This window comes from Callionymus lyra, chromosome 7, assembly GCF_982586985.1.
Source record: "Callionymus lyra chromosome 7, fCalLyr1.hap1.1, whole genome shotgun sequence".
Classification (NCBI taxonomy): domain Eukaryota; kingdom Metazoa; phylum Chordata; class Actinopteri; order Syngnathiformes; family Callionymidae; genus Callionymus; species Callionymus lyra.
The window spans coordinates 9,442,831-9,463,742 of record NC_141824.1 but is presented as its reverse complement, the minus strand read 5'-3'; the positions used below and the strand labels follow the sequence as shown (position 1 = coordinate 9,463,742).

At 36.0% G+C, this 20,912-nt stretch overlaps 1 protein-coding gene across 1 annotated transcript; it reads left to right on the top strand.

The window, feature by feature from the left end:
• Positions 1-1,548: 1,548 nt before the first annotated feature.
• Positions 1,549-17,657, top strand: slc6a4a (solute carrier family 6 member 4a). Its single transcript, XM_087795652.1, has 14 exons — positions 1,549-1,680; positions 2,995-3,598; positions 4,695-4,829; positions 5,211-5,433; positions 6,908-7,046; positions 7,766-7,900; positions 7,976-8,079; positions 8,156-8,283; positions 8,681-8,793; positions 9,714-9,845; positions 12,318-12,417; positions 12,491-12,591; positions 13,289-13,459; positions 16,552-17,657. The coding sequence occupies exons 2-14, from the start codon at positions 3,166-3,168 to the stop codon at positions 16,624-16,626; spliced, it is 1,989 nt and encodes a 662-aa protein (XP_087651778.1). The 5' UTR covers positions 1,549-1,680; positions 2,995-3,165; the 3' UTR covers positions 16,627-17,657.
• The last annotated feature ends 3,255 nt before the right edge of the window (positions 17,658-20,912 follow it).

Here is a 20,912-nt window from a genome sequence, read left to right as displayed (position 1 = left end):
TTTGCACTTATGTTGGGCCGCAAAATCTTTGTCCCAATTTGGGCAAAATAGTTCTGAAGTAAAAACAATCCAAAAACCTGATTTGGTCCTTAATTTTCCGTGGATTCTCTTCATACTGTTTAGACGCAAAGTGGTAGCAAAAGTTAAGTTTATGAATTCTGATTTCTGCACAATTTGTGTCAACTTCGCGACCACGTATTACCGCCACGAACAACCAAACGACATGAAAGTTGCAACCAACAAAGTTAATTCTGCCCGTTCTTTCGGATTCGAACGCGAACTTCCACTACCTCGGAGGACACTTTTTTTTCCATCTGCTCCACCTAATTATGGGTCGAGGTACATGAGTATCTATGATCCGAGGCTCTTTCTCGACCCCTCAACTTGACTCCACGTTCTCTCTCCAACACCCAATTTTTCTGCGTGACGGAAATAGTTTTTCTCATAGTAAAGATGATGGAGAAACTAGTTATTATTAAATTAAACATTAGCTTGAAGTTAGCATGTGCATGTTGCTAGGTGGAAATATCGATCTCTCACAAACTTGTCTTCTCTTTGGAGGTATTTCTGGTCACCGAGGATTCTGTAAATGTATGTTTTGTTTGATTTTTACACGACTGATCGAGAGCGACTTTCTACTGGGTTGTGCAAGTGAGTTCAGAAGTGCCACTGCCCCCTGCTGGCAATGTATTTTGCATTATTTCAAATGCTTAAAAGTTTCTGATAGCTTAAAAAAAATACATCTAATGTAGGTAATATTTATTTGAAACAATTTATATTTGTTTTGTGCCCAAAACATAAATAAGATACTGGACTTTACAAAGTCATAACTTCCCACACAGTTTAATTTTACTACGTAGCCTGAACTTTATAGTCTTACACAACAATGTTATCATGATTGACTTTTATAATATTACGGTAAAAATATGGTTTGATTACTCTGGGTACTTTAAATCAGCCTTGTGTGTATTTAACGCCGGCTTGTGTGAGAAAATCTCCACCTGTGGTCTTGGAAAAAAAAAACAAATCTGAAATGTTTTCTTAATATATCTTAGTATAATTTATCATCATTATGGATTAAACATTAACCTTGAAGGGAAAACATTCCTTTATATCGGACGATCTAATCTGGAATCATAAAGTGAGGAAAATGAGGTCAGTGAGGTAAAGTAAGTAAGCAATTAAGGCAGGAACTTGAAAGTGTTTGAGTGTGAAAGATTGTGTGTAAAGGACACACAACAGAAGATATCAGCAGGTGTCAGAATTTCTTTTAACTCGTAACACAAACACAAATAAATGATCCAACTTGAAAGATGGCTCCAAGAGTGTGTGCGTTCACCTCTGTTCAACTGTGTGTGTGTGTGTGTGTGTGTGTGTGTGTGTGTGTGTGTGTGTGTGTGTGTGTGTGTGTGTGTGTGTGTGTGTGTGTGTGTGTGTGTGTGTGTGTGTGTGTGTGTGTGTGTGTGTGTGTGTGTGTGTGAGCGCTTGCAAGTGGGTGAGCGAGAGACAACAGTGGAGCGACGGAGAAAGAGAGGGAGAGGGAAAATGAGCAGTTAAAGAGCTGAATGGGCAACAGGGTGTCCGCTAGTGTTCGCTCTCCTCTGGCAACTTTTCACCAAAACCACAGGATTCTTTGAAGTTTTCTCTGGTTTATTTGCTGCTGCTCTTCTAGACTGAAAGGTAATACACAAGATTTGCGTGAAAGTGTTGCGTATGCTTTGAATCTGAGTATGAAAAGTGACTCTTTTATAGATTGTGTATTCATTTAAATGCATCTTTTGCTTTTGTGAAAGTATGTGTTGTTGTTGTTAAAAGGGTTTTTCTATGTAGTTTTATGTGAGCTGAAGATTAAGTTGTATCTTGATTTTGAGCAGATTATTGTGAATATTGTTATGATTGTTTAAGCGCTTTGTGACCCTGGTCTGGAAAAGCGCTATACAAACAACAATTACTTACTTACTTACTTGTTCATTTCATGATCGGCTGCTCTTTGTAAAATTAGAAGCATTACCGTTATATTGTTGAACTATTAGTTGCCAACCTGATGTAGAATTTTGTGTTTGAAATAGATTTGAAAAATATGCAGGTAGTATTTTATAACAATCTATAATTAATTGATCTTTAATCTAACCAAATATTGCTGAAAAAAGTCCTGAATTGTTTATTTTTTTATTCATTATTAAAGATAAAAAGATTGATCCGAGAATAAGTTTTCATAAAATCATTTATTGTTTGAACAGATGCAGTTTAAGTTCTTCTGTGTTGTTGCAACATTTATTTTTCACCAGCAGGGGTAAATGTTGCTTTTCTCTTTCTTCTTTTTGTCCAATCAGTTTTATATAAAACGATGTAAGTTAACACATGAATTTAAAAAGTATTATACGATTTACCAGAGCCGTCAATGTTCGCTTCAGGGTGTGACCTACCATCGTTTTTTTACCCGACAACTCCAGCACAAGAAGAACGACACAAAAAAGATCATATTGCAAACAAACTTTAAAATAAGATAAACTCTATAAAGCAAGAGCACTAGTTAATGTGATGATAGAAAAGTATAAGTTAGTTAGCACTAGTAGTTACTTTATGATGATCAGTAACTGGAAAATGAACTGCAAATCGACAAAAAATCGGATTCTTGTTTAGAATGTTACAACTGAAACTGAGATTGAAACCATAACCATGTCAATATTTAGTTTCTTTATAAAGATAATAACTCCTAAAATTCAATTGCAGGTCTAAGAATTGCTTAATTTAGAGAAAAAGTTTTTCTGCAAGTTTAAATATGTTAATCCTTTTTTTTTCCATCACACTCAACTTATTCTGTGAATCAATATATTTGTTTTAAATTGACTTTACTTTTGATCAACAGTGTTCATATGTACTTATCTTCATAAGTCATGAAAGTATTCCAAACTGTTTCTTTAAATGCTGTATAAATATGGCTGATATTAAGTAGTTTTTTCCTGTTCATTTCTGTTTGTTTTTCTCTTTTAGATTATCTACAAACACCGGCGGTTGATGGAGAGGATTAAGAGCTTTTAACTGTTAAACAAACCCAGTAAAATCTCCTTCGATATCCACCTAATGGGCAACGTACCAGTCGTTATCACCACCTCGCCTCCGTCCCTTCTTCACTTCTAACCAACGACACCAACAGACACCACGATGGAAGCGCCGGGCATGATGATGACCAGCGTGCTGACGGACAACGGCGAGCAGAAGGACAGAGACGGCGACGAGGTGACGGCCGGGGAGGAGGCAGTGGACCAGGAGAACGGTCGACTTCTGGCCAACAAGAGACTGAAGAGCTTCGACCAGCAGTTTTCCAACGGTTTCACGAAGTCTACTCTGGACTCATCCACCGAGTCGCCCGGGAACGGAGCCTCCCCTGCAGGTCCAGACTCCGGAGGAGGAGGGGGGGGGTCCTCCTCGTCGCCGGCGGAGCCACCCAAGACCGTTGTGGTCCAGCAGACCAACGTGGACTACGAGAGGGAGACCTGGAGCAAAAAGATGGACTTCCTGCTCTCGGTGATCGGCTACGCTGTCGACCTGGGAAACGTGTGGCGGTTCCCTTACATCTGCTACCAGAACGGAGGAGGTGAGGAGGCCGGACCGGGATGGAGAGTCCCTCGCAAAACTTCCTTCTTCGTGACCTTTGAACTCCCCCACTAAAACCCATTCTCATCCGTACCCTGGAGCAGGCGTTTATTATTGTTATTACAAGAAGTGAAAACATTTGATTAAGCATTAACATCTGTTATTAGGAGAAAATCTTGTATATTACAACTGTCGTTGTGCGACGTTGGCCCGGCTCCAAACACAACACCATCTCCGGGGGCGACCGGGGCCTCCCTCCTGGCTTTTTATTGAATTTGCAATAATACATTTTTCGCAATTTCCTGTGTTCTGCGTCGGCCCCCGAGGGACACTTGATCGCGGCAACAGTATTAATTGTGACTTCTTTTTTTTCATTTTAATGCAAACCGCAGCAGTCACTCATCATGAGATATCTCGTGCACAGACGCTCTATCAAACCTTATCTTGACTTTTGTGACAGCAGCTCGCATGTGGATATCTGCAAAGACAGAATATTCTTTTATTTCCACATATTCTTTTATTTCTACTTCATATTTCTTCTTTAAAAAAGTGAAAATTTTCAAAAAATGTCGTTTGAGTATAAGGTCCCTCGTGATTTTACGTGTAAGTAAGTAAGTAATTTTTATTTATATAGCGCTTTTCTAGACCAGGGTCACAAAGCGCTTAAACAATCAAAACAATATTCAATAAAGTATGAACTTTAAAGGTCAAGATAAAACTGATAACACAACAAGTGTCTAACTTTCCTTTTATTATATCAGAAGTTAACACAATTTATCCCACAAAAAGACAGAATCTTTTAGCAGTTCTAGTCGCGGGAAAACAAAATGTATATTTGCTATTATCACACGATACTTTCCATGTATTCTTTGTGGGTCAATTTATCTCAGTTATCTCAGTTTGTTCAAACAAATTCCAGTTTTCATCATATTGTTGACGTCCATTATCTCAGTCTCTCATATTATCTTTAACGCTGACGTCTTTATAACATTTTAACATGAACATTAATCTATTGTGAGCGAACCGTCCGTGTCTATGATATATAAGTGAAATCATGTGGGTTTCTTTAACGTCTAAAATCTTTGTCTCCCCCACAGGTGCCTTCCTGATCCCCTACCTTCTGATGGCTATTTTCGGGGGCGTGCCTCTCTTCTACATGGAGCTGGCCCTCGGCCAGTATCACCGCAGTGGCTGTATCTCCATCTGGAAGTACGTCTGCCCCATATTCAAAGGTACCCGAAGAGGAAGTCAAAGAAGTTAATAGAAACTCTTGTTCAAAAGGAAGTTTATTGAGCCACAAGTTGGTGCGATTAAAAAAAAAATCCATCTTTTGGTTGAAGAGCATCTTGAACATCAAGGAAGGCCTTCCTAGTCTCTGTTATGGAAATCGTCACATTTCCTCGCCAAATGCCAGATTCTGTGAAATTTGATAGCATGTAAATGTTTGTTGTTTTTAAATGTCACTCACTCGGAGCAGAAAGTTGAATTGGAAAAAAACCTCCGCCTGCTGCCTCCTGTTCCAGTGAGTGACTGGAAAAGTCAAATCGTCCTCGTGAAGATGTGACTTTGACGACGACTTAAGTGTTTCTTAATCCGTGTCTTTCTGCTTCCAGGTATAGGTTATGCCATCTGCATATTGTGCCTCTACATATCCTTCTACTACAACACCATCATGGCCTGGGCCCTCTATTACCTCTTCTCATCTTTCCAGTCCACCCTTCCCTGGACCACCTGTAACAACACATGGAACACACCCACCTGTCAGGAATACTTGCACACTGACCTCAACATCTCGTGGTCTAATGAATCCACGTCGCCCGGGGAGGAGTTTTACCTGTGAGTGCAAAACCAGTCTGGTGAGGAGGTGAAGAAGAGTTGAGGTGGACCTCATGGTCACCTGGTGGTGAAGCAGGGGTCGGTCCTGATGAGCAACGTTGTATATGGAGGTTGTTGTGAGGAGACAAAATACAAAAGAAAACCTAAATCAAAAGTGTTAAAAATGAGATGGGCCCTTGTGTGATTGAGTTCAAGTCCTTTTGGTCGTGAACAAATTGTAGACTATTCAAACAGGAAGTAGTCAAATGCAAAAAATGTATTTTCGTTCTACCATCAAATTCCTTACACTTATTGGAAGTCTGTATAATTGATGACTTACGTACTATATTTTATTTACCTTATTTCACACACTTATATCTTTATAGGTCACCATACATACATGAACATTCATCTACTTTCTACCCTCTAGTAGGAGAACTCACATTTCTCCGATTAAGATCTATTCATGGTCAGACCTTCCATCAGTGATCTGATCCAGCCTTACACCCCAGCTCGGGCTCTGAGGTCTGTGGATCAGAATCTACTGATGGTTCCTGAACACGCTTCAGGACCAGAGGAGAGAAATCCTTCCAGACTGTTGCTCCTAAGCTTTGGAACCATCTCTGTGTTTGATGATCTACTGACTCCTTTGAGAAACATCTGAAGACACTTTGTCTAGAAAAGCGCTCTACAAATATTACTTTTTTACTTACTGACTTACTTTTATTTGTGCTTTTTCTTTTTATCTTGGACCATTTTTGTTTGTCTCTATGATGTCTTGGCCTTTCAAAGTATTTATTTTAACTGTGTATTGTTCTGTTGTTTAAGTGCTTTGTTTTTTCGTTACAAAGGTTATTTATTTATTTAACTTTAAAAGGATGAAGACATTTTTCTCCGTAAATTTTTTGTCAACTTCAGCAAAGATCGTCTGTTTAAGTCACTGAACAGAGTTTTGCTAAGAGACACAAATACCATCGTTCAGCCTGAAGCCGATACTTCCTGTTTTCGTTTATAGTTTATTTTTTCTATTTCCTAGTAATAACAGGTCATCATTACTTGACACTTTCTTACCACTGGACTCCATTGTTCTGTTTTTTCACACGAAAACCTTTTGTTATATTTCTTGTCAAACTTTGCCTTTTTAATCATTATGCCGATTCCACGATCCGGTCAGGGTTTTCCTTTTTTTTTTTTTTATTTCCCCAAAATCTGTCCACTTGACAAAAACAACACAAACAACAACACTTAAAATCATGATACAATTAAATGTATATGTTTGAGTATTTATAAAATAAGATAATAATGTACACAGTGAAACATCATCAGAACATCATGAGGTCTCTTTTCATCATGAAAAATGGGTCATATTTTTTTTCGTCCATTCACTCCCCGTCAGTTTCCTTTTGACTTTGTGACTCTAGTTTCCTTCAGATATTTCGGAAAGACTCCATATTCTCACCTCTCCACGCTTCAGCTCTTCATTTTGCTCTTCCAGGCGACGAGTGCTGCAGATCCACCTCGCCTCCGGTCTGGATGAGGTGGGCTCCATCAGCTGGCAGCTGGCCCTCTGTCTGCTCCTCATCCTCATCATCGTCTTCTTCACCATCTGGAAGGGAGTCAAGACTTCTGGCAAGGTGCGTTTAATACGTCCCTCTTTCCACACAGACTTTTATATTCATCAAAAACGTTCACACCAATACATTTATTTTATCGATACAATTTGACGCCTTTTCAAGTGTTTAAAGTTGAGATCAGTGAGTGAATAAAATGGCTCTTCTATCTCTCCACACAACGATGAATCCTTCAAAAGAGTTGAGGATTCAGGTTGTATTCAGGATCTTGTTCCAATTATCGTTAAAATGTAACAACATTTTTCCTTTTTTGCCAATAGACAGATGAACGCTGATGATCAAAACAAGCTCCTTGGCAGAGAAACATAAAAAAAAAACACATTAAGGAGCTCCTATATAATGCATTAAAAAATGTAGAATTTCCACATAAAGAGCAATTGTCCAACTGTCATTATTTGTCTGGTGTAGTTTATGTGAGTCCGATTTAGTTGATGAAGTGATCTTGCATTGTCCACAGAGTAGGTTTTGTTAAATTTAAACTCACTTTTATCACTTCATGACCAAGAAGCAACGAGTTTAGTTTCCAGATCCACGGAACGACAACCTTTTGCCACGTAAGCTCTGAAAGTCTGTTCTAATTCCCAAAAGATCAGAATCTTAAGCGCGAGTGAAGCAAGTTTATAAAACAGGAAAGTTCATGAAACGGTCGTTTTTTACGTCTATTTTAAACGGATCTCCGTGCGAAACCATGTGATCCGAACCTGTTTCTCTCTCCACCACAGGTGGTCTGGGTCACGGCGACCTTCCCTTACATGGTGATTCTGATTCTGCTGGTCCGCGGGGCAACTCTTCCTGGCGCCTGGAAGGGAGTCGTCTACTATCTCCGGCCTGACTGGGAAAAGCTACGAAGTGTTCCGGTAACAAAACAAAAACGACTCGTGTTGTTTATTTGTTTTGTTTCTCATTCATAATTTTTCTTCTCGACGTTCAAGGTGTGGATCGACGCAGCGGCTCAGATCTTCTTCTCTCTGGGTCCCGGCTTCGGCGTCCTCCTCGCCTTCGCCAGCTACAACCCTTTCCACAACAACTGCTACAAGTGAGACACTCTCAACCAGATGGTCTCAGACTTTGTTCCGCGCTCGAAGACGAATCCAGCTTCTCCTGCTCTCCAGGGACGCTCTGATCACCAGCTTCGTCAACTGCTTCACTAGTTTTATATCGGGGTTCGTGATCTTCTCCGTGCTGGGGTACATGGCGCAGATGAGGAACATGGAAGTGCACGAGGTCGCCAAGGATTCAGGTATCGAACGATAAACTCTGGTTTCCTTTCAAAGCCCATAAACAAACAGAGCTTAGTTGAAAACTCTTTAATCATCCATCGGAGCACACATGTGTTTGTGAGTTCTACACCCTGCCCCGAGTAGCTGGGACAGGCTTCAGCCCCTGCGGTGCCGTTAAAGTATTTTATTGACAGTAAATGAATGATTTGAAAATGTGTTTCTTGCGTTGAAAGTGTTCTAAATGAAACATAAAATGTTATTCAACAGCATTTTTCTTTACATTTAAGTACAAATTTATCTGAAAATTCCCTGTGGTTTGAACTTATAATGTGTTTAAATAGTTCAGATACTTTTTTATACAGTTTTCAATTATTTTTTTAAATGACATTAAAAAAACTGTATTTTCATCTTCAACAGGTCCAAGTCTGCTGTTCATCATCTTCGCCGAGGCTCTGTCCACCATGCCTGCGGCCACCTTCTTCTCCATCATCTTCTTCCTCATGATCATCATGCTGGGTCTGGACAGCACGGTTAGTCCTCGGATTGACACCGTTTCCCACATAACCTTAAAGTCCTGAAAAGGAATTCAATTCATTAGATTCACGAATGTAAAAACGAGCCCTAGTTAAATCAAAGCAGAAGTTCTAGATGAACTGAAAATCATCACTTATTTATTTTTTAATTAATTTAAAGACGGTTTATTGAGGTACAATCAAAACAGCGGAACTAATAAAGAGCAGATTCACATCACATTTTTCATTAAGTAACTTCTAAAAGAGACATTTGCTCCGGGGAACATGGTAAAGTGTTTGTTGATTGAAAATCCTCCAACATTTTTCTTCGTGGCTAAATTTGTCGAGTATCTTGTGCAAGAATTGTTTTTCTAATCCTGCTTTGGCACCAATTGATTAATGTAAATTTTCCTCTAGCTGTAGCAACCCTGTATAGCAAGGGTCTCATGTTGCAGCTCTTTGGCCATTTTCTGCTGTGACCTGATATTTTGCAGCCCTGGAAGTGTTGGAGGAAAACAATTGTTCTCTGTCTTTGTTCAATGTCAAATAAAAGGTTATCATTTTATAATTCATATAGCTTTGATTAAACAGTCTGCATGGATCAGATGAACAAAAATAGAGAGATTAGAATGAGACGCGTTCTTAAAGTCACTGTACATTTTAAGTCGTGTACCAACAAATATCGGTGTGTGTCTACTGCGAGGAGGTGCCAGGTATTATCTACGATAGGACTTTCATATCCCGTTTGTCTGTTGATCTCACCGGGCCCTGAAGCTTCTTATCAAACGCTGATAATCAGCGTTGAATCGGGAATAACGGCGGCCGTCCACCGGATTTTTATGACTAAGGATATTACAGACAGCTGCTTGTTTGCTCGTGTTCCGACAAGAAAAACAAAAATACAATGGAGTTGTTTATTGAACCCGATCCGTCTCCAGTTTGCAGGGTTGGAGGGAATGATCACGGCCTTCATAGATGAGTATCCAAACATCTTCGTCAAACGACGAGAGTGGTTCACCTTCGCGCTGGTGCTCACCGTGTTCCTGGGGGCCCTCACCACCATCACATATGTGAGTTGGAAAAAAATACATTTACTTGATGTCAAGTTCAACTCTTGTCGTTTTGGCTGTCATGATTTAACTGTATTTATGTGTCCGTCAAACATGTATTGTAAAAGTGAACTTCCTGATTCGATTTTTGAATTTCATTTAATTTGGTACTTTGAACTTTTTTAACTTTAGCTTGTGTGAGGTTTAACATCATGACATGATTACTATGAGTGTGTATTGGCAATAATTAGGAGATACAATACAGTGTACTGCTATTGTAACAAGTATACATTTGTAGTATTGTCCAGTACTTGACTCTGAAGATGCAGAATTTACAGACCACATGACTCTTGGCGAAGTCGTTACTGCTTTCATTTGTTTATGTTTATTTATATATATCCAGTACATATATATCCAGTATATATCCAGGTATTTTATAGCGAAATGCATCTTAAATATTTAAAGTTTAAATATAGGAATTTTAAGTATAGACTTGATAAAATCAACAATTTGTTGTGTGTCGGACATTTAAAAAAAAAAAGTTCAAGTGTCAAAGAAGCTCTATTGCCAATACAATAAGGTACAAACTCAAGGCCCCGGGGCCAAATCAAACCCGCCAACTCATTTGTTTGTGGCCCCCAAGAGTATCGAATAAGAAGTCAAATGTTAAAAGTCAAAAGTCATGACTAACTGAATTTCTGTTAGCATTATGATGCACACAAACAAATTAAAGATGAACTTTAATGAATAATATAAGCAAATAACACAAATATTAGCTTTTCTATTCTATTAAGTTTCATTAACTAATATTTATCCAGCAAATAACTTCATGTGGACCTGGTGGTTGAAGGTTGACGTTCATGTTGACACGGTGACATATAAAGATGTTTAAGATAAGATTAGCAACAGACGTCAACAGGGACTTCCTCAAAGAGTAAACTTGATGTTGAAGGAACTTGATGGGAGTGTTTGTTGAAAGAGGATAAACACAGGAATAAATAGATCGAAAGGACAACAGGATAAGACAATATCACAATCACTCTAATACTTAAAGTTTGTTAAATCAACATTTAGTTCAGCCAACGACGGCTAAACGATCTACTGTGTGAGTTTTAAGGAGTTGAACTGCTGCTTGCATCACAAGAAGGAGCTGCAGACGTCGTGATCTTACGAAGGATCACCGTGATCTTACGAAGGATCAGGACTGTGACCTCACTCGTCGATCGTGATGTAAAGCCGCTTCATGAAATGACGCATGAAAGGTTTAAATAATTATTTCAAAAGGTCACGTTGCACAGTCCGGGACGATGACGGTGAACCGTTGCGACACATTTGCTCTTTTCTCTTTATAAAAATATTAGCACACTTTATCGACGACATCTCTTGATCTGTCGTCGGGTCACCGTGCGAAACGTTCTCTCCGAGGCCAGTTTAGTTTGTACGAGGAGATCAGGAGAAGGTTTTCGATCGGATCAAAGATGGAAGCGTCTTCTGATTTTATTCAGCAGGATTTTTGCAATAAATTAACAATAATCCAGTTTTTTAGGAAGTTTTTTGAACATGCTGTGTCAAAATGACTAAATAAAAACAGAATTAAATATAACGGGAAATAATTCAGGGAACTCCAGTTTCCTCCCATAGTCCAAAAACATACAGAGGTTAATTGGGGAAATTGTCTGTAGGTGTGAGAGTGTGTCTGAATGGTTGTGTGTCTTTGTGTGTCTTTGTGTGTCCTGCAACAGACTGAATTTCTCTTCAGGGTGTCCTTCGCCTCTCGTCTATATAAACTAGGATTTTTAGGCCAAATTGAGTAAATAAATACGTTTAAAAATAACCAAATTACTCACACTATTGGTGTCAATTATCGTCTAAAAGGTTACACAGTTGCGCTCCATAATCATTAGAGGGTTCTCCTTTCAAACACCTCCTAATCCCATTACAGCAAAGCCCTTCCAGTAGTTATCAGACAGAATTATTTATTCTCGTAGACACACTTCAAATGGGTACTAGATTATAGTCATACATGAAGGATAAATCACCTCACTTTATACACCGTATTTTTTGGACTATACGGCGCACTTCAAATCCTTTAATTCTCTACCAAAACGAAAGTGCGCATTATAAGCCCCAAGTGTTAATTCTGGTATTACCCCCTGACCTTGAACCATTTATTGTGTTACAAGCACCTCCAAAATCTGTCAAAAGTGTTGGTAAACTACAAAGCAGCACCTCGAGTACACAGTAGTATTACTCTGCGTGGCTCGGAGTTATACTACTTAAGAATATTTTAAACCATGTATAAATTCAAAATTATTTTTTTGATTTTTATTGGTTATTAGGTATTATCCGTGTAACTTTTACACTTGATGTTGATACCACGGGTTTAATAATAATAATAATTATAATAAAACAGTTTTTTTTCTCTTATCTATCATGATTTATAAGAATTATAAACCCTGTATTTTCCTAACATTGGTGTTCTGGCGTCTGCAGGGCGGAGCGTTCGTGATCAAGTTGTTCGAGGAATACGCGACGGGTCCGGCTGTCATCACGGTGGTGCTGCTGGAGGTCGTCGCCGTCTCCTGGTTCTACGGTGGGTTCTGCTCTCTGATGCCGATGAAACCAACTTTTGTTGTGATTTGTTACCATTCATGTGGTGTTTTTAGGTACCAAACGCTTCTGTGACAACTGCTACCTCATGCTGGGTTTCTACCCGGGGATCTTCTGGAGGGTCTGCTGGTTCACCATCTGCCCCGTCTTTCTGATGGTGAGTCGACCTTGACGGACCTGCTGTCACTTTGAGTCTTGTCTTCACAAGACTTGGATATTTAACTCATACTTTCCTAACTTTAATCTGCTTCTCTAAATGCATCCTCACTTCCTTAAACTCTGGATCTTTAACAGGATGTCAAAATAATTTCAAAATAAAAGCGCCAAGTCCCATTCTTCCACAGGCTAAAACCACATACATTTATTTTGAAAAGCTGGTTCAGGAAATGGGGGCGAGATTTTAACCGTGTTATTTTGACCCATTTATTCAATTAAACGCCTGTCACGGGTGCGGAGAGTCAGAAGACCCCAATAGTGGAAACACAAACACGAGTGTAATCCGAAAGGCCACGTTCTTTAATAGAAAATAATCCGATATGTGCAGCAATTTAAGATAAATAAACGAAAGTAAAGCATGAGGCAGCGATACGGCTGAAGATAGGACTCGCACCGACAAACTAAAAACTCTTTTGAGCAACAAAAAGCATGGACAAAATCAGGAAACCGGTTTCAGTAGCACAAGAAATGAGGGATCAGAATAATCCAGTGATGAGACTCGATGTCGACAAGTTAAAATCACGGGTCAGAACAGGAAGCAGCAACAAAATAAGGTACAAAACAGGATATAAATGATTGTTTTGTCTTTTAAATCTCAGCTCTGGATGTTAAAGAACTTGTTTTATTTTCCTCCTCAGTTCATCATCTGCAGTTTCCTGGCCTTCCCTCCAGACATCAAGCTGTTTGATTACCAGTACCCGTACTGGTCCACCGTGGTGGGCTACTTCATCGGGGTTTCCTCCTTCGCCTGTGTGCCCCTGTACATGGTCTACCACTTGACTATGAAGACCACGGGGTCACTGAAAGAGGTGCAACACTGTTCCTTCTCTTATATGCAGGAATATTCTCTAGTAGAAGTAGAATTAGTAGTAGAATAAGTAATAGTAAATGTAGAAGTAGTAGTATAATTAGTAGTAGAAGTAGAAGTAGTAGTAATAATAGTAGTAGAAGTAGAAGTAGTAGTAGTAGAAGTAGTATTAGAATCAGTAGAAGTAGTAGTTGAATTAGTAGTAGAAGTAGTAGTAGAATCAGTAGAAGTAGTAGTAGAAGTAGTAGTAGAAGTAGTAGTAGAAGTAGTAGTAGAAGTAGTAGTATAATCAGTATAACTACTAGTATAATTAGTAGTAGAAGTAGTAGTAGAAGTAGTAGTAGAATCAGTAAAATTAGTGGTATAATTAGTAGTAGAAGTAGTAGTAGAATTATTAGTAGAAATAGTAGTAGAATCAGTAGAAGTAGTAGTAGAATTAGTAGTAGAATCAGTAGAAGTAGTAGTAGAATTAGTAGTAGAAATAGTAGTAGAATCAGTAGAAGTAGTAGTAGAATTAGTAGTAGAATTAGTAGTCAAATTAGTAGTATAAGTATAAGCAGTAGAAATAGAAGTATAATTAGTATAATAAGTAGTAAAGTAGTGGTATTATTAGTAGAAGTAGACAAAAGTGTTTTTAAAGTCGAATGAAGTTTTAGGTGTGAATAAATTCAAGTACCTGAAGTTCAAAGTATAAGGAGTTGAAACATGAGTTAAAGAGTTTTATCAATTCAAGTGAATGTGGAAGAAAAGGGAAGAAAAGGAGGAATAAAAGCAAGAGTTGAAGAGATAAAAGGAAGATGGAATATTTGGATTTTTTATTTCCAAATTAAAATACCTTTGAAAAAAACATTAAGATTTCATATATAAAATCCTTTGTTTTAGTTTTTAATCCTATTTTTTTCCAGTTCCAACCATGTTTTGAAGCGTAATCGTTCATACATTAATACTAGTACATTCTAATATCAAATATCTGTGATCAATAGATGGCAATCACAAAAGTATATAGTAGAAATGACAAAAGTTATTTAAAATATATATATATATATATCCAGCCATGATGTTCTCTCTTGACCGTCTTGATTAAACTCTGCAGCCGCAGGATTTATTTCTGTGAAATGATGTGAACTCATGACTGGAATCAGGATCAAAGCAGAAAACCTTGAAAAGCTTGAAAAGCTTGAAAAGCTTGAGGCTCAACCTTCTGGTCACTCGAGCAGCAAACCTTCAAAATATTTTGATGTTTGTTCACTTCCTCGATCACGTCATGATGAGAACCAACGGGATTAAGAAGTGAGACGAGAATCAAACCATTTATGGCAAAGATTCATGAGTCGAGAGAAAATGGATTCAATAGTTCTAGTCCGAGTCCTTGACCTTTGAACTTGATCCAAACGAGTGTTTTGACGTGTCAAGAGTCACAGACGAATGTGACTGCAGAGAAAATACCATCTTTATTCAAATAAACGATATAAATATATACCTCACAGACCTGGTTCTAGTTCTAGCAGCGAATATATTCACTTGTTACGACACAGACGTGTTTCAAAGGTCAAAGTTGAAGAATGAGAAGAAAGAACCAAAGTTGACTTGGATGTGATGAAGCTACAGTCAGAGCTGAGGAGGTTAAGTTAAGTAAAGTCACATCAAGACACATTAGTCGCTCAAGTTTGGATGAACCTCAGCTTCTGTCTCGATAATACTGTGTTGGTTTTTCTACGAACCCTCACTCGAGAACAAGTTTTCACTGCAAAGAACCTGTTTCCTACTGAGAACCTGTCAAGAGAGTTCCAATATGACGGGAAAAGTATTTGAGTAACAAGGTTGTAACGGATGACAATAAAGATGAAAGGATCAAATAAAGATGAAAGGATCAAATAAAGATGAAAGGATGAAAATAAAGATCAAAGGATAAAAATAAAGATGAAAGGATAAAAATAAAGATGAAAGGATCAAATAAAGATGAAAGGATGAAAATAAAGATGAACGGATCAAATAAAGATGAAAGGATCAAATAAAGATGAAAGGATGAAAATAAAGATGAAAGGATAAAAATAAAGATGAAAGGATAAAAATAAAGATGAAAGGATGAATATAAAGATCATAGGATAAAAATAAAGATGAAAGGATCAAATAAAGATCAAAGGATAAAAATAAAGATGAAAGGATCAAATACAGATGAAAGGATGAAAATAAAGATCAAAGGATAAAAATAAAGATGAAAGGATCAAATAAAGATGAAAGGATGAAAATAAAGATGAAAGGATAAAAATAAAGATTATAGGACAAAAAATAAAGATTATAGGACAAAAAAAAGATCAATGGATGAAATAAATGCCTCAGTATTATCTTGATCTTTAAAGTATGTACTTTTTTGAGTATTGTTTTGATTGTTTAAGCGCTTTGTGACCCTGGTCTCGAAAAGCTCTATATAAATAAATATTACTTACTTACTTACTTACAAAGAATGAAAATAAAGATGAAAGGATGAAAATAAAGTTTAAAGGATAAAGTAAAGATTAAAGGATACAATAGATAACAAAGGATGAAATAAACATTAAAGGATAAAATAAAGATGACAGGATAGAAATAAATACCAAAGAATAAAATACAGATGAAAGGATGAAACAAAGATCAAAGGATAAAATAAATATTAAAGGATGAAATGAAGATCAAAGGATAAAATAAAGATCAAAGGATAAAATAAAGATCAAAGGATACACTAATTACCATAGGATTAATTAAAAAATACAGGATAAAATAAAGATGACAGGATAGAAATAAATACCAAATGATACTATAAAGATGAAAGGATAAAAATAAAGATCAAAGAATAAAATAAAGATCAAAGGATACAATAAATACCAAAGGATAAAATAAAGATGAAAGGATAAAATAAAGATCAAATGATAAAACAAAGATCAAAGGACACAATAAATACCAAAGGATGAGTTTTCAAGCTCATTCTCAACCGTTGCAGTACATTATGGGCAGTGGAGTTTAAGAAATGGCCCTGATGTGGCCCACAAGCCTGGAGTTTTCCTGAAGGTTGTTTTTTTAACACTCTCTCTCTCTCTCTTTCTGTCTTTCTCTCAGCGTTTGAAGAAGAGCATCACACCAGAACCCAACCATCGCACGCCAACGAGCACCATCATCCCCAACTCGGTTTGACCAAAAGACGCTCAAAAGCGCCCCCTGCTGTGGAGCCTCAGTAACTGCAGCCACCGGAGTCATCCCGTCGTCCATCGCTCACATTTTTATGACAGAAAATCAGATTAAAAAAAGATAAACACGTGATGGGAGTCACTAACCTTCCTCTTTTATTTATTGTAATCTAGACTTATCTCGTTTATAGCTTATTTATTTTGTGTTTTTGATGCTACTTTTACTACATTTATCCACAAATTAGGTTTATTTTTTTTTTTAAATCCACCTTTCGCTAAGTAAAAGTGGAAGCGAAGCCTAATAGGGGACCTCGTTAGACAGGATGCATCATGGGAAATGGAAGCGAGCTTGGCTGACCTTCGACCTTTGGAAGCAGCTGAAGTTTATCTTCTGTTCGCGTCTCTTCACTCGTTGGTAGCAAAGATTCAGGTATTTTTTACATCCGTTACAGAAGCCAAATCTATTTTTATTCTGTTTTCTCATGAGTTCTTGACACTGTGAAGTGTGTGTGTGTGTGTGTGTGCGTGTGTGTGTGTGTGTGTGTGTGTGTGTCAACGACTGTTAGAGATACAAGGACGGAACCAAGTGTGTGTATTTCTTGTTATTCACCTGCAATAGAAAAGGTGTGTTGACCTTTTTTTTGTATTTTCTTTCCTGATCCATCGTTGCTTCACCGTGAGACCAAATATGGATCGAGCTCGTGACATTTCCCCGGAAGTTCTACGTTTTATTTCCTTTGACCAAAATGCGTGTGTATGTGCGTCTAGCAGGTGCTGTACATGTGTGTAATAGTCAGTCTGGTGTCGATGTGATATAACCAATGGATGCCTGGTGTGTGTGTGTGTGTGTGTGTGTAGACGATCTGAGGGCAACAAGTTGTGTGTGACATTTTAGTCTTGTTAACGATGAAGGATGTAAACCTGTGTGTGCAGAAGTCAACGTGTATAAAACAAAGATCTATACATAGAAATATATAAATGAATATATGGGACAAAGATAAAAATGGTATCTGGAAATAAATTATAATCCACTCAGTGTTTGTCGACTGGTTCTTGTATTGATGAGGCTTTTGTTGCATTTAGGACACATGGGAGTAAAAGATGACTTTAGTGAAGCGATGGATGAAAAAAGATCAAAGGAAATGATGAACACCAAAGGATAACATAGAAATCGAAGGATAAAATGAACTTCAAAGAATAAACTAGAGATCAGAGGATAAAATAAACACTAAAGGATCAAATAAAGATCAGAGGATAAAATAAACACCAAAGGATAAAATAGAGATAAGAGGATAAAATAAACACCAAAGGATAAAATAAAGATCGGAGGATAAAATAAACACCAAAGAATCAAATAGAGATAAGAGGATAAAATAAACACCAAAGGATAAAATAGAGATAAGATGATAAAATAAACACCAAAGGATAAAATAGAGATAACAGGATAAAATAAACACCAAAGGATAAAATAGAGATAAGAGGATAAAATAAACACCAAAGGATAAAATAGAGATCAGAGGATAAAATAAACACCAAAGGATAAAATAAAGATCAGAGGATAAAATAAACACCAAAGGATAAAATACAGATAAGAGGATAAAATAAACACCAAAGGATAAAATACAGATAAGAGGATAAAATAAACACCAAAGGATAAAATAAAGATCAGAGGATAAAATAAACACCAAAGGATAAAATAAAGATCAGAGGATAAAATAAACACCAAAGGATAAAATAGAGATAAGATGATAAAATAAACACCAAAGGATAAAATAGAGATAAGAGGATAAAATAAACACCAAAGGATAAAATAGAGATAAGAGGATAAAATAAACACCAAAGGATAAAATAGAGATAAGAGGATAAAATAAACACCAAAGGATAAAATAGAGATAAGAGGATAAAATAAACACCAAAGGATAAAATAGAGATAAGAGGATAAAATAAACACCAAAGGATAAAATAGAGATCAGAGGATAAAATAAACACCAAAGGATAAAATAAAGATCAGAGGATAAAATAAACACCAAAGGATAAAATAAAGATCAGAGGATAAAATAAACACCAAAGGATAAAATAAAGATCAGAGGATAAAATAAACACCAAAGGATAAAATAGAGATAAGAGGATAAAATAAACACCAAAGGATAAAATAAAGATCAGAGGATAAAATAAACACCAAAGGATAAAATAGAGATCAGAGGATAAAATAAACAATAAAGGATAAAATAGAGATAAGAGGATAAAATAAACACCAAAGCATACAATAGAGATAAGAGGATAAAATAAACACCAAAGGATCAAATAAAGATCAGAGGATAAAATAAACACCAAAGGATAAAATAAAGATCAGAGGATAAAATAAACACCAAAGGATAAAATAGAGATCAGAGGATAAAATAAACAATAAAGGATAAAATAGAGATAAGATGATAAAATAAACACCAAAGGATAAAATAGAGATCAGAGGATAAAATAAACACCAAAGGATAAAATAGAGATAAGAGGATAAAATAAACACCAAAGGATAAAATAGAGATAAGAGGATAAAATAAACACCAAAGGATAAAATAGAGATAAGAGGATAAAATAAACACCAAAGGATAAAATAAAGATCAGAGGATAAAATAAACACCGAAGGATCAAATAAAGATCAGAGGATAAAATAAACAACAAAGGATAAAATAGAGATAAGAGGATAAAATAAACACCAAAGGATAAAATAGAGATCAGAGGATAAAATAAACAATAAAGGATAAAATAGAGATAAGAGGATAAAATAAACACCGAAGGATACAATAGAGATAAGAGGATAAAATAAACACCAAAGGATCAAATAGAGATCAGAGGATAAAATAAAGATCAGAGGATAAAATAAACACCAAAGGATAAAATAGAGATCAGAGGATAAAATAAACAATAAAGGATAAAATAGAGATAAGATGATAAAATAAACACCAAAGGATAAAATAAAGATCAGAGGATAAAATAAACACCAAAGGATAAAATAGAGATCAGAGGATAAAATAAACAATAAAGGATAAAATAGAGATAAGATGATAAAATAAACACCAAAGGATAAAATAGAGATCAGAGGATAAAATAAACATCAAAGGATAAAATAGAGATAAGAGGATAACATAAACACCAAAGGATAAAATAGAGATAAGAGGATAAAATAAACACCAAAGGATAAAATAGAGATAAGAGGATAAAATAAACACCAAAGGATAAAATAGAGATCAGAGGATAAAAAAAACACTAAAGGATAAAATAGAGATAAGAGGATAAAATAAACACCAAAGGATAAAATAGAGATAAGAGGATAAAATAAACACCAAAGGATAAAATAGAGATAAGAGGATAAAATAAACACCAAAGGATAAAATAAAGATCAGAGGATAAAATAAACACCAAAGGATAAAATAAAGATCAGAGGATAAAATAAACAACAAAGGATAAAATAGAGATAAGAGGATAAAATAAACACCAAAGGATAAAATAAAGATCAGAGGATAAAATAAACAACAAAGGATAAAATAAAGATCAGAGGATAAAATAAACACCAAAGGATAAAATAGAGATAAGAGGATAAAATAAACACCAAAGGATAAAATAGAGATCAGAGGATAAAATAAACAATAAAGGATAAAATAGAGATAAGAGGATAAAATAAACACCAAAGGATACAATAGAGATAAGAGGATAAAATAAACACCAAAGGATCAAATAAAGATCAGAGGATAAAATAAACACCAAAGGATAAAATAAAGATGAGAGGATAAAATAAACACCAAAGGATAAAATAAAGATCAGAGGATAAAATAAACAATAAAGGATAAAATAAAGATCAGAGGATAAAATAAACAATAAAGGATAAAATAAAGATCAGAGGATAAAATAAACAATAAAGGATAAAATAAAGATCAGAGGATAAAATAAACAATAAAGGATAAAATAAAGATCAGAGGATAAAATAAACAATAAAGGATAAAATAAAGATCAGAGGATAAAATAAACAACAAAGGATAAAATAAAGATCAGAGGATAAAATAAACAATAAAGGATAAAATAGAGATAAGATGATAAAATAAACACCAAAGGATAAAATAGAGATCAGAGGATAAAATAAACACCAAAGGATAAAATAGAGATAAGAGGATAAAATAAACACCAAAGGATAAAATAGAGATAAGAGGATAAAATAAACACCAAAGGATAAAATAGAGATAAGAGGATAAAATAAACACCAAAGGATCAAATAAAGATCAGAGGATAAAATAAACACCAAAG

Excerpts from the sequence above, each read along its gene's own strand:
- slc6a4a (XM_087795652.1), top strand. The coding sequence starts at position 3,166 with ATGGAAGCGCCGGGCATGATGATGACCAGCGTGCTGACGGACAACGGC. Across the intron at positions 4,830-5,210 it reads CGTCTGCCCCATATTCAAAG|GTATAGGTTATGCCATCTGC; the intron begins GTACCCGAAGAG and ends TTCTGCTTCCAG. Across the intron at positions 8,794-9,713 it reads TGCTGGGTCTGGACAGCACG|TTTGCAGGGTTGGAGGGAAT; the intron begins GTTAGTCCTCGG and ends ATCCGTCTCCAG.